At 40.4% G+C, this 14,945-nt stretch overlaps 1 protein-coding gene across 8 annotated transcripts in view; it reads right to left on the reverse strand.

Annotated features, from left to right (window-relative positions):
• LOC101165307 (SH3 and multiple ankyrin repeat domains protein 1) overlaps positions 1-14,945 on the reverse strand; it is an 83,727-nt gene that overhangs the window by 35,530 nt on the left and 33,252 nt on the right. For all 8 annotated transcript variants that reach the window (XM_023957350.1, XM_023957352.1, XM_023957351.1 and 5 more), the window contains exons 3-6: positions 4,472-4,675; positions 3,813-3,884; positions 3,591-3,699; positions 882-1,036 (exon numbers count right to left, since the gene is read on the reverse strand). In XM_023957350.1, coding sequence (XP_023813118.1) covers positions 882-1,036; positions 3,591-3,699; positions 3,813-3,884; positions 4,472-4,675 — 540 coding nt within the window. The remainder of the gene's footprint in view (positions 1-881; positions 1,037-3,590; positions 3,700-3,812; positions 3,885-4,471; positions 4,676-14,945) is intronic.

Raw genomic sequence — 14,945 nt, forward strand, 5'->3', positions numbered from 1 at the left:
CAGGGACAAGGAACACCCGGTGGGGGCCGCAGCTGGGGGGATTTGCCAGAAGGTCCCGGCGTGCATTTAGAGCCGCATCCACGCCTGGACACTGGCGTGCGTGAACAGTGCAGGATTTTTGCGCTGTTTATATGCACTTTATTAGTGGTTTTCACGGGTTAAAATGTACTGTCCACCCTGTGGTGTGAGTTGTGCTGTTAGAGAGTGTACGAGATGTGTGCGGCTGCCATTAATGAGCTGTATGGAGAAGTGCCATCAGTGTGGAATATGGAAAACAAATATTGCGAGATCTTTCAAACAGAACACTGAGAGCGCAGGTGGCAATATGGATTTACGCTGGAACTGAACCACTACGTAAAGGCTTAATTCCATATTCCGCGCCGAGCTCACAGTGTTCGGTTTGAGAGACCCGTCAACCACGCACACAGAGACTCACTCCGGACAAAGAAATGCCGCTGAGTATTGCGCGTCGCTACGCATGTTTTTAAGGTCCTGTCGCCAACTCTATATACATTTCGTCGTTCATTAACCGCGCAAAGTTCAACCTGGACACGCGCCAGTGAAAAGTTAAAAACAAAAAAGAATCCCCCCTCTTTGCAGCTCCCTGAGTGTCCGGTGTGAACAAGACAAGACGCACTTAATGCGCGTTCAGTTTCAACCGACCAAAGATTTTGTACGGCTCAAAACCAAATTCACGTAAAGACCCATCGGTCGAACCCCTCGATGGACATCTGCGCACATAGACAAATGACAAACATAAGAAATAGTTATGAATTATTAATCTCACGATTGTATCACGAAAGACCGAAATGTCATCTGTGGACAATGTGCAGATCGTTGTACGTGGCAATGTAACCCGGCCTTAAAGAAGGTTTGTTTACCAGCAGGGCTGTGTGATGGTGGCCTCGAACTGCTTTGTGCAGCGGTGTGAGTCCATCTTTGGCACGGAAGTCGATGTGAGCCCCTCCATCCACCAGCACCCGGATGGCCTCGCCCCCACCTGGCTCGCACTGCACCGCCAGGGTCAAAGGAGTCTCTGCAGGAAAACACAGATCCAGAGTTTGATGGACTTTTTTTCAGAAGGGACCTAAACAGAGTTACAACTTTTTATTCTTTGCTTGAGTGTGTAACAAGTGTAACAGTTAATGGAACTTTAAGTTTCATTTTGAATACGTGCGGCCAACAACAAAATGCAACCTTGGATGCGCATAAAATAAATACGTGTACAGAAATGAGCATCTTGGCTGCACGCAATATATGTAGCCAAACTGAATTTCAATCACTTTTTGTGCTGGTCACATGTATGTGCCAATGACATCAGCCTTCAAGAAAACAAACAAAAAAAAAAACTTTATTATTTAACTATGTGGTTTCAGCTGGGATTAAAGACAAACTTCTGTTCACTTTGAAGCCTCTCAGTCTAGTTATAGCTGATCTCCACTGATTCTCTCTAGGACAGATATTTGTGTCAAACAGGGGAGTGTGTTGATGTTTCTCTGCGCTGTCCATGGTGCTGAAGCCGGGGGAAAAACCGTGCTTGCAGCATCTTTTCTTTGTCGTGGTTCTAAAACACTTTGTTTTTCATTTAAATAAAAACGTAGTTTAGACATAAAACATTTTGTGTTTCACATGTCTGTTAATATCGTTACTTATGAAATTAAGGGAAACTATTTTCTGGAAGTCAAAGCTGTTTTGTTTTCTATGCTGTACTAGTTAGGAAAGTTAAGAATGGCCTTCCTCTCAGCATTCAGCAGCCAGTCATTATATTGTCTAACAGTTTCTTTTTTTGCATTACATCAAAAGTAATTAGTGCAAACAATAAAAAAAATCTTAAATGACATCTTAAAATTCATATTAGAACAAATAAAAGCATAAACACCATATAAATTTGTATAATTTGGTATACTGTTCATTTTATTCTCAAACAGCAAAAAATTAGTTAAAATAAAGCAACTTTAAAAACAAATTTACCTTTTTTTGCTGTGCCATACAAAAAAAATTCAGAAAAAAACAGATTTAAATGCTAAAGATATGAATTATATTCTTTAGTCAGTTACTCTAAAGTTCACCTTAATATAAGACGTCATGTTTCAAATTTTATTTGAAATTTAAGTGATGAATCATGAATCCTTTAGTGAAAAATTCCATAGAAAGTAAAGTTAGATGTACAACAAAAACTTTTTTCTGCTCTGAAAAACAGTATTAACATGTTTGAACGTTTGCAACGTTTTTGCAAACAATCTTTAAATATTTCAAATAAAAAAGGCTTTAAACTGTAAACAGACATTTTTAGATTAGTCCCTTTGCTGGAAGGCCCTTACAGGGGCTCTCTGCTGCCCCCCAGTGCTCAGCACTGGGAGTGTGCTTCACACCCCTGATTACACGCTGCTTTTTGTGTTTTGACACCTGGTCCCAGAACAGCTGGAATGGCGCTGTGCAACACACCCAAACTGTAGAGCAGCCGTCTGCTGCAACCCCCAGAGCAGTAACAGCATCTGAGAAAAGCCACAAAATCGTGAACAGTTCTGACTCAGATTATGCACTAAGTGTGAAGACACACATGAAAGTGCTGAGGGCGGAAAGCTAAGCAGGAGGCCGGGAGCCTGCAGACACTGTAAAGGTTGAGTTAAACAGCTGAGCCTGGGGGGTCATAGGTCTGCTGGGACCAGCATGCTGGTCTCATTTAAATGAACTTTTTGTCTGGATTTTACTGTTTAGAGATGTTGTTTTTAAGCCACTTTTCACGATCAGTTTCTTCTACCTTGAGGTCAAGTCTAGATGTTGACAGTTTTAGATCGCAAACATACATTTGTCTCCTGCTGGAATGGGGAAACACTCCGTGGACGGACTTTAACTACTTCTGTCAGTCAATTTTTAGCTTTTTAATGGATAATTTAATCATGCTAACACCCATTTAAGGCATTTTTCTGATGATGGAAGATTATTATTTGGAAAATTAAGCCTAAAATTGTATTTCTGAGTTTTTCTTTCTTCAAATTGTTGTGAATCAGGTGCAGACAAAAAAAACGTTGTTTTAAAAAGCTTTTAGTTGTGACATACAGAATACACTTGGCCCCCTTTTCCGCTCCATTCTGATGCATTTCTTTGTAGACAAATAGATCAAGGTATGTCTTTGTTTTCCTCGTCTGAGCTGGAATCTGGCTCATAACTTAACAGCTGGATACCTCTGATATTGCTCACCATTTCCATTGCACTGCTAATGTTAAGTTGGGGTTGTGAGGGGCTGTGAGCTAGCGAAAGAACGTGTAAACAAAGGGATGATGAGAAACTGGGAAGGTTCACTCCGCGCCTACAGACCTGCCAACAACTTAGAGGTGAATTTATAAAGAACTTCTGCCGCTCTGGAGAAAATGTGTCCCAGAAAGCAACTGTTTTCTTTTTTTTTTTGTGACTTAACCTGGCATAATTATAGATAAAGGGCCACTGGGAACACTTTTACAAAAGATGAGGGACTTTATTGAGTAAAAGTGGTTGGTGAAACTTTGTTAATGTGAACCTAAACACATTCTCTACAGTTTTGATTGTCAGATATTGTTTTTAATGTCCTCCATGTTGTGGTGGCTCCCTACCGCCAGTGTCGGCATCCTGGTAGTTGGGATCCAGACCCTTGTCCAAAAACTTGGCCATCTTGTCTACAGCGCTGGTTTGAATGTAATCCATGAATTTCTTCAGACTGGCCTGAAGTGGTAAACCACACAGGGAGAAAATTGAAACAATCAGGAAAAAAACAAACCGTTGCCTGTTTATTGGTCACATATATTACACACATGTCCCCACAGAGGTTTGCGTACCTTCGTGTGCAGCTTGGCCAGCTGCTTCTCATCCAGATTAGTTTGTTTGTATACCCTGGTTTTATAACGGAACTAAAGTGGAGACAGAAAAAGAGAAAGGGGTTAATCCTCCTGACACACTGGGACTTTGTCCTGGTTTCTTTTAGCTCCTTTTGGCCCAAATCCACCCAGTGAGGTCTGTAGATTTACTGCATAGACAAGATTTATCTGCTTCCTTCACTGCTTACCAGATTGCAAGTAGACGTCTGTGCAGACCAATGAGACTTGAACAGGTGGGTCACCGAGCAGGTAAGACTACAATTTGCCTTAAAACCCTTTTAGAAGGCAGGGATTTAGTTTATTTAACCTAAGCCAGTGAATGGGAAGTTATTACACCTGTGGTGGAAAAGGTGTGTTTACAGCTTAAAGACATTGTAGGACACAATGTGAGGAATGTTGTCTTGTTTATGGAGCTTACCGATCATCACAAACATTTAGAGAATTTTATACGAAAAAAGAGTTATATTTGGAACGAACTTTATGCAAGCATGTTAACATTTTCGCAAGATTTTGTTCTGTAAAGAGGAAGATAATCAGAAGAACAGCGCCCTCCTGTGGGCATTTATGATGTTCACATTAAGTACAGGAACACAAAGTGTTTCTGGAGGTTTGGGTGTTACCTCCAAATATGGAACCCCTTTTTCAAAGGACTGTGGGTACTCTCTGAGCAGCCTCTCCTCCTCCAGGAACTTGGCGTCGTGGCCGTCCGTTGCGGGCTGGAACAGACCGTAGTTCAGAACATCTCGTAGAGATTCGGTCAGGGAGCAGAGCACCTGCTGCTTGGCCTTCCACACTGTGGCATCCGGGTTGAACCGCAAACATTTCTGCAGGACAAACACATTCCATTAAAGGACAGGAGCTAACGCGATAGAAAAAATAACACTAATGCAGAAAGAAAATGTCAATGTCAAATGTGAGATACGAAACAGTCTTACTTAACCAATAGACACATTTATTGATATGTTTATTAATGAATACAAACATTTATTTGTTCTTCTGCTAAACTATCAGCACTTTAAACCCAACAGAAAACAACACAAAGGTAAAACAACTGATCCTTTATGATCAACAGTCATAATTTTCTTTATTGTCATGCACAAGGACATTATAATGCTGCCAAGGTGTTTAAAAGAGTCTGTAAAGTCAGGCTTAGAATTAAAAATACATTTTTAATATGAGATATAAAAACCTAAAAACATGTACTTTCAGGATAATGATAGAATGATCATTTTTTAAACATGAACGCCCTTTGCAAAGAAACTGTTCAAAGTTTTTAAAAACCTTATTGGATCAAAATAAACATTAGAGTTCTGACATCAAGATGTAATATCCCGGAATCAATATTTTATATTTTATTGGAGCTACGCTGATTTTATGACATTTTTTACTGTGTGCATTGACCTGGTCTTTGCTTTATTTTTAGATTTATACATTTTATGTTTTTTCTACATGTTTGATCCTTTTTTGTTACACATAAGATCAGTTTGGTCTTAATATTTGGTAATTTGTTGTAAAAAAGACCACATTTACCATTTGATAATAAGGTTTCAGGTTCATTGTGGAATTATTATGCAATATAATCAAAAATATACACTAAGAAGATGGATGTCAAACATTGTTACAGAAAAAACATGCTTTAATTATAAATTAAGCAAATTATGAAGTAAAAAAAAAAATTCCCAAAAAGGCCCCTGATTACTAAAGGTTAAGACTCTATTTTGATTTTTGATTAGTAAGCTGTTTAACCACAATTAAAACCACTAACTCTCCCAACCCTCCTATTAAAATGGAAATGAACCCGCAGGTGTCTCTACCTATATTATTATTAGTTTAGTTTAAAACAAACATAACAACGTAATTTATGAGACTCCTTGAAATAAATCGTTGTAACATTATTAAGTGGAGCTTTGCCTGTTTTTTTAGACATTTTTTGTTTGTTTTGACTTTGTCTTTGCTTTATTTATTTTATTTTGGAAACGTTTTTTTTGTCTCTACATGTTTAATCCTTATAATAAAACATAAAAACAGTTTTATCTTACTTTTTGCAGTAAAATAATGACAGTTTCAGGTTCATCATGGAATCATTGCATAATATAATCGAAAATATCTCTGTAAAAAAAGAAACGAGATTGCCACGGAAACTGTTTTAAAGATAAACTAAGCACATTATAAAATAAAATAAAAGCTCAAAAAAGTACTACTAAGGGTAGTTTTCTTGAAGATCATAGAAGCCAATAACACTTCATGATAAGTTTTGATGGTTTTATTTTATAGAAAGAGCAATGTGTAAAACGTTGGAAGATCAACTATTAAGATTATAAATTTATGTCAATCAGGAAAAAAGGTCTTGATTGAAGGAAAAACAGCAGAAAAATAAAAACAAATGTAAAAGAAATCATCCATGCATGCAGCATGGGACGGTAGCGTCATGCTGTGGGATGCTTCTCAGCACAGAGGAAACTGCAAAAGTTTTTGGAAAAGCAAAGATCATTAGCCAGTGATGACAGTCCGCTCTTAAGGAAAACAATCTGCAAAGAAAAATGATTGTGAAGGTGAATGTTTGAGGTCTTCTGCTTGCATCTAAACCTTTGCAGAACTTCTGTGGAGTAGCAGCGATGCTCAGAATCTTCCCGCCAGAGTTTTTATTTAGATATGCATTTTATTTATAACTGCGGATCCAGAGCGTGCAACATATATGTGTCGCTTGAATCCACTCCAGCTCAGCTGCTTGGAAGCAGGTGTTCAGTTTGCAGCACTCTCAGGCCGCTCCCCCCGAGAGCCAGAGGGGGGAGACAGTGTCGGAGTAAAGAGGATGACTCCTCACAGCCTCCGTCAGCAGAAAGGGAATGAATGTCAGATTCCTGCAGCCCTCCGTGTCTGCGGCGGGTCATGAGCATCCAAGCAGCTCACAGGCTCCTTCAGCAAAGATGAACTCCCTCACGCAGATGGCAGCTCTTCCATTCTGCTCTCCGTCTCTTCTCCTCTTCGACCCCCTTTCCCTGCACTTTTTTCTGACCTTGAGGCGGCAGCAGGATGAGTTCCAGCAGCTGCATGGGTTCCTGGCAGGGCTGCTCCCTGACAGAGCGTCCTTTCAGCGTCACTCGTCCACATCACATCGACACACATCTGTGTCCAACCGAGAGAAAGAGCAGCCTGCGGCTTAGTGCAGAGGACTAACATCCCATTCTCTCCCTCTGTTTTACTGAGCCACTCTGTTAGCGCACAGCCAACACGGTCACCGTGGCAACCAGTTCATTAGTGGAGCAAGCTGCTTGTTGCCATAGAGACATCGCTGTGTTCCCAAGAAGATGTGGTACTGGGAGGGTGTGCTTGTGGTCGCACGTGAGCACGTGCAACGGCGTGCACAAGCTTTCGCGCGCGAATGTGTGCCACAGCACACAGGAGATGCTTTGAGGGTGAAGAGCACAAAAGATAAAGACGTCTGCTTGTTTGTGGCTACAGATGCGTGCACGATCCTGCACGCCCTTACAGTGCCATCGAACAAACTCTCAAATTAGTCACAGACTCAGCAGGAGAGGATGAAAAATGAAGGACTCAGCTGACACACCGCGAGAAAATCACCACAATCAGCTGTGAGAGAATTTTTTGTGGAGCACAGATTGTGGAGAAAAGACAGTTATTCTGCTGTTTGACTGAGATGGAGACATGGATCAGAAAAACAACAAGAACAAAATGATCCTATAGGTTCAGATGACCCAGAAAAAAACACACATTCTCGTGTTATTGACTTGCAAAGTTATGGAAACGAGACATTTGTCAGGATTTTTTTGAGGCAAACATCGCAAAGGTGGTCATTTGCAAATATTTTTTACATAATTTTCTTTTGATTAAATTTTCCTTAAAAAATAAACTTAGTTCAGTGCTGATGGTAAACATTTTTATGTTTTTCTGTTTAAGGTGGTATAAACTTTTCATATTTATTGACTTTCAATTTAAAAAAAACACCAAGAAAGAAATAAGACTGACATCTATTTTGTTTTCTTCTGAAAAACCAGTGTTTATGGGAAATAGTAAAGCTGTAGAGATTTGATGAAAGTATAAGGAACTGAAGGCTGTGTCAAACTGCTGCTAAGTACAATTTGCACATTGTCTACAGATGAAAACTGGTCGTCCTTGAACATGGATGTAAAAAGTAAAAAAGTTATAGTTCTTCTGGAAAATCTTCCCAGATGTATCATCATAAACAATGTTAAAACCACGAAAGAAATACTAATAATGCAAAGAGCACGCAAATCTGCGCTTCATTGAATTTCTTCACTTTGAAACTCAGGGCACTGAGCACCATCGCATCAGCACCATGGTCAGCTCCCGCCGAGCAAACAATGTTTTTTTTTTTTTATATATTAAACAGTCGGATTCTCCGGGTCTGCACCACTTCTAAGTTATACTTCAAAGTGATTTGTATTCTCTCCATCGCAGTTGTCAGTAATGGTGACGTCCCTGCCCAGGGTCTCTGTCTCTGGGGCCCCTGCCGAGACAGGGACCCCAGACTGGCTGCAACTGGGGAGATCCAGAGAAGGGCACACCGAGTTGCACGTGCCGTATCTGGATGACGGGGGTCGGGTGGAGCGGGAGACCCCCACTGGTATTATGGAGTCAAAACAGTCAAAACTGTGTGCTTAATTCATAATTCTTGAAACCTAGCGAGAGAGCATACAAACGCTCTCAACAACGCCTCCGGCAACAACTGTTTTTGATTTGGGCTAAAAATGACCATCATAATTATAAGACCACTGCGAACGCCTTAAAAATGGGTCTTTTATAGCTTTTTGTAACATTTAAATCTTTTATTTGAAATCGCAATTTCTATCCTGTCTGTTAAAGCTGCAATTCCACTACTCCCTGCTCACACACACCCACCCACTCTCTCTGTCCATGCTGCTCTTTATCTTCCCTGCCTCTCCGTCTCCTCCCCGTCCATCTTCTCAGGAGCTGCTCTGTCACTTATAAATGCAGAAATACGAGGCGCTCCTCTTTCACTGCCAGCATCTCTGCAGGCCAAATGCAGGAGGACGGGTCTCTTTAACAATATCTGTGGGGAAATAAACTCTGATTTAATACAAGCACACACAGCTCAATTGAACTTCTTTCTTCTGTTTTTTGTATAATTATTTAACCTTAAAAGACTTGCCTCCTAGCTTGCCCCTTCTCCTCTTCTTTATCTCATCTTTCTGCACTTCTCCCTTTTTGACTCATTCAAATCCTCTTTCTTTTTATCTCTTGACCCCGGACCTCCTCCTGTCATTAGCATACAGCCTCTTCAGCAGTGAGGAGAGGCCTCCTAGACTCTGTCCTTTAGTTCTTCACACTCCTGTCTTTTAGTCTGAGCCTAACTCCTGACTGAACGATACAATGTGCACCTTGGAGTTTGTGAGATTCAGCTCAGTTCAAACAACAGAGAAAAAACTGTTTGTCTCCTGCTGTTTAATGCGCTCGCCTGACAAATGGCAGCTTGGCTGGGTGTGTGCAGATTTGATCATCTAATAAACTTGCAAACATTGGAGCCCTGAACTCCTGCTGCGAGAGAACCGAAGGAGGAACGTGACTGTCGCTGTGAACACTAGTGTTCACGGACCATTGCCTTTAACAGCAAATAAACCTGAGAGTGAAAAGAAACTGAGCAGCATGCGCCACGAGCTGCGTTTGTGTCGTCTCCTTTGGACCGGCTGCAGCTGTCGCTTTTTATTTTTCTGCTTCTGCAGTTGATTTATTGTTATAATGTCCAACCTCTTCTCTGCTGCTACACAGAGGATGAAAATATCACATAGAACATGAATCGGCCGGAGATAACAAAAAGAAATATTTATAAATAAATGTCACATTTGTACATTTTTCATGAAAAAATATGTTTATTTCAATTTGATATAAATGTTATAAGGCCTTTCTGTCACAATCCCACTCACTCCTGCACACAAAGTCACACACTGATGGTGGCTCCACTGTGATCCAGGGTGCCAACCTGTAACCACCTGTCAGTGTCGGGACACTTTAACACAAAGGTAAGGCAGCAACCAAACCTGAAACCTTCCAATCAGAGGTCAAACACTCCACCTCTGCAACAGCTGACACCTTGTTTCACAGGGTAGATGTAGCTCAAAGGAATAAAAGTTCAGGATAATAATTTAAAATTCTAACGTTTGTAAACTAACGGATCACAGTTTCATATTAATTTAATGAATAAGCATTTGAATAATAAATTTAGTTAAGTATTTATTTATAAGTTTATCCGAAAACAAAAGATTATAATTAAGTACCCATTCCAATCATCTTCAATCTATTTTCAAAGCGTTCCCATTGGTTGTTTAATTATGACTATGCCATTTTTAGCCAGGACACAGTTTCTGCAGAGCGGCAAAAGTTTAATAGAAATTCACCTCTAAACTGTGCCCCCCCCCTTTCCCCTTACCCATAACTGAGTGCTCCCTGTACATGTTCTCACACGCTAGCTTGCAGCCCCTCACACCCCCAACCTAACATTATCGGCGCAACAAATATGGCAGGCAATATCAGAGTTATCCAGCCGTACATTTTGGATACAGATTCCAGCTTAGAGGAGGAAAACAAAGATGTACATGGATCTGTTTGTCTGCAGGTGGATGCGTCAGAGCGGAGTGGAGCAGGGAGCTTGTGGGCCCGTCCAGTGTATTTTTTGTCTCAAATGCTACTGCATTTTTTACATTTGCTTCTGATTTACGATTTTAATGGAAAACTAAAAATTGTACTTTCTTTATTTATGATCTCCATCATCAGAAAAAGCCACAAGAACATGTTAAAAACACAGATTTTCATGGTAGTAGGTCTTTTAAAAAAGGCCTTCAAAAGCTGGTTGTGTGTGCTCACTCAGCACCTGCTCAGGTTTCCTTCCACAGAAAATGCTGCATCAGTGTTGGTCAGGTGGGATGTCAGCTCTGTGATAGTAGCTCTCATTTCATATTTGTTGTAGCATCTGGTGTCTCTTGCTCTTAACAAAACTTTGAATCCACTTTATGCCTGAAGTCAGACAGGAAATCCTACCAGGGTCAGCGTACGGGTTCCTTCAGAGCAACAGGCAGGAACTAGGTCATGCTAGAAGAACAAATAATTCAGATTTCTTCTAATGGTCCTAATGGTGATTATTAGATGAGTTTTCCTTTTTGATTGCATACATTTCCCATTAAAAAGTAAAGTGATGTGAAAGTTTACCATTAAGGTCACTGATGTATGCAGAGACAATGGTAAATATTTCAGTCAGACAACTCATGCAGTAATGCATTCAGTATGCATTCAGATTCCTTTAACTTTGCATTTCACATTCCTTTAGTTTGGCATAAGACTTCGTGCAATTTCATGAGACAAATTTCCATAAAATTTTGGGTAACGGAGATTAAAAGGAGCTCAAAGGTGAAAGCCGGGGAGGTGGGTGGGGCCACAAACGCAGCGCTGCAGTAAAGAAGGATGAAAAGCTTACACACCTGGACTTAAATAGGACGCTGAACAGGTGAGTTGATTAACTGAACCGACCTAGGGGAGTAACCGAAGTAAACGCCTGCCTGAGTTATCTGCTCGAAATTGCTCCCAAGGTCGCTCACTTCATGTACAGTTATGGAGGAAACATACCATAAAAACATATGGAAAACATGAATTTTTTGGTTCTACTTTACTGAAGTAAAATGACTTTTTTTCCAGATTTTTCATGAATAAAACAAAATTAAGTCAAAAGAAAATTGAATTTGATCCTCAATTTAATGTGGGGGAATTTGTGTTTGCAGCTCATATATTTACAGTACAGCAATATAAAAGGTCAGTTTAAAATAAGATTTAGTATTTCTTTTTTTTTAAATAAAATACAATTTTAAAAGAGGGTTAAAAAAAAAGAGTTGCTTGACATTTCTCACATTTTTCTATAGACAACAGAAATGTCCATCACATCTTGCATCTTAGTTTTTTCCTTTTAATCTTTTTTATTCAAAGATTGTGTTTTTTTCTACGAAGACATATTTCATAATAATTCATACAATTTGAAAAATGTTCGATTTTGAAGGTTTGCCCAAATAATGTCACCTAGAAAAGGAAGTTGATGCGTATGTTTTAGTGGCAGAAAGTAGAGAACAGCTACTTTTTGGATATACATTTGCTCCTAAACTGTGAGTTTTCTTGTTTCAGGAACAGCTGTGAATGAAAGACATAACAATGACTCAAATTGTGTTAACATGTTCTTGTGGCATTTTTCTCATTATTCTCATATATAAAGAAAATTCAGCTCAAAATTGCGTTTCTTTGTTCAAATAGTTGTGGAGCAATGCCATTTGAAAAAGATCTTATCTCAATTTCTAATGAAGTCCTGCTGCTCTGCAAAAAGTAAGTCCTAGAAAACGACACACGTTTTTTCATTTGGGCTAAAAACAGCAGAATTATCCCTAAAAGACCTCTGGGAAAACTTTTACAATAGATCAAAAGAGGATCAGAGGGGGACTTTAATGACAAAAAACGTTAACCTTATATTTCCACAGAATCCTTCAAATTTTTCTAAACAGAAACTTCAAATAATTTTAAAAATAAAAAAGTCTCAAGGGACTTGTTGCCTTTGATGTTCTAGTTCAGTATTTCACACAGTCAGAAATACAAACACAGATACTTTATGTATTTTACACTTACAAAACACTAACACAAACTAATTCTAACAGCCTGACCTGCCTGTCTGCTTCTGAAACTCTCCTTTAACTGAAGCAGAGCAGATTTGTTATCCACGTGCATCAATGCAGCACACAGTCTGCTGAGAAATACCACAGGAGGACGGAACTGTGTGTCTGCAGAAGGAATCAGGTTCTCATCTAGCAGAGACGGGTTTGGTGCAGCTTTAGCATCCGTTCTGTGGGTGGATCTGACTAAAGTGAAGGAGAATATTTTCTGCAATGTTGACAAGACTGCAGACAACATTTAAGTTAATCATTTTAAGTTTGCTCTTCAGGTTTTTCAAAAAGCACAAAATGTCCAGCTGCCAGCATTCATCTGCTGTTGTTACTTTCCATGGAAGGAGAAAACATCATTTCTGATTAAATTCCCTCCATGCGTCGATTTTATTTGTCTCTTTTAGCTAACATTCTGCCTCTAAAAAGACAATATTTTGTCTTTTTTTCCTAATACTTAACTTTCCTGACCACATTAGTGTCATGGTCAGTTTGCGGAGGTCACTCTGTAACCGAGCTCCATCGTTTCACCTCACACTCAGAACAGAAGGATTTAAAGCTCTGTTTTCTCTGCTGCAAAATGAATGAACAGTCACCAGTTCATTTGTTTTATAATGTGTATCCTCTGAAAAAGCTGCACATGAACGCACTTTTTTCCACTCACATCCTCCTCCCTCACTTCCTAATATGTTCATTTGTGCAGGGCTTCCACTCCCCTGTCTCATTTCAGCACAATTAACCAACAATTAGAATATATTGAGAGGGAATTTGCTGACATGTAGAACAGACCAAATACACGGGGAGTTTGGAGGCTCATCACCCAACACATCAGAGAGGGGGAGGGAGAGAAACAAGGGATTAAAAAAAGGAAAATTCACTGAAAATATGGCAGAAATGGAGCTAAAAAAGGAGAGCTGGGTTGCAGCTCCCCTGACCTAAAAGCCCGCTGTCACACTGCCACTACGTACAATGTGCGCATTGTCCACGGATGACGGATGTCCTCGGTCTTCCGTCATACATGTGTATTATACTTAATTGACAAGTGTTGCTTAGGTTTGTGTGTAATTCGTTGATGTGCGCAGATGTAAGTCGACGGTTTCAGGCGTCCAGGGGTTTATGTGAATTCTGTTTTGAGTTGCCCAAAATTATCTGCTGGTTGCAGTTCATGCATAGGTCTATTACCGGGTGGTGTCCAGCGTGGACGGAAGGACCACTGAAGAAGTCCCAATAAACCACCCAAAGAGCATGTAAACCTGCGCTTTATTGATATTCTTCACTTTGACAGAGCACTGAACTGAAATCACACCGCTTCAGCACCATGGTCAGCTCCCGCAGTGGGACCTCGATATCCTTTGTTTTAATTAAACAGTCAGATTCCCCTGATCCACACCAAGTTTAAGTCAGCTACTAGGACTCCCGCCCAGACTGGAGACCCCCACAAGAAATACCTGGCGCCTGCCCCGAGTCCCATCCACGCCTGCTGTACCCGACCCGCCTCCCGCGCGGCGCCGGACACCGCCCTGCAAGAGACCTATGCGTGAACTGCAACCCACCAAAAATATTGAATTTCAAAAACCGAATTCACGTGAAGACCCTCACAGACATCTGCGCTCATTGACAAATGACGAACGCAAGAAACACGCGTGGATCATGTATGTTACACACGTATTACGAAATACCAAAATGTCATCTGTGGACAATGCACAGATTGTACACAGCAACAGTATGACACGGCCTTTAAGGAGAAATGTGGAGTTCATGAATCTTTGCAGCAAGTCTGTAAAACAACTTTTTTCCAAGTTAAATAAATGTCTCTTTTTGCCTTTTCTCCATCTCTACACCCCACCCACAAATCTAAAACTGCATGAATGGAGCTTCATGTTCCTAACTTTGCCTTTCAAGTCAAAAGCAGAAGGTGGAGAGCTGTTCAGCAGTGTGAAGCATTATAGAGTGAATGAAAGATGAACTCACTGAAGCCTGAAACTCACATGAGAAAAAGGGATCCAATACACCACATTAATAACACAAGAAATGAACTGAGGCCAGTTTTGAAACAGTTGTGAAGGACGCAGTGAGATTTAACCAACCAATACATGTAGAATTAAAGCCATGAGGCCACGCTGTAGGACCCGCCCCCGCCATCCCCTTTGAGCCACCCCCGCTGGCTAAGCGGCTACTACATGCCCCTCACTCTCCTGCCCCCGCCCCTGCCACCATGGTCAGAGCTTTTCAATATGGTAGCTTTTCTGTTGGCTTTATCTCCATAGCAACCATTTTGTTTTTTGTTCCCGTGGGTGTGAGGAACGGGTCTATATAATTTTTTGAATCATTAGAATCTGCAAAAGTAAATTTTTTGATTTCCTTGGCAACTGAGTTTTTTTTTTTTTAACCATGCCCACATTCCTAA

This window comes from Oryzias latipes, chromosome 8 (genome assembly GCF_002234675.1).
Source record: "Oryzias latipes chromosome 8, ASM223467v1".
NCBI classification, from domain to species: Eukaryota; Metazoa; Chordata; class Actinopteri; order Beloniformes; family Adrianichthyidae; genus Oryzias; species Oryzias latipes.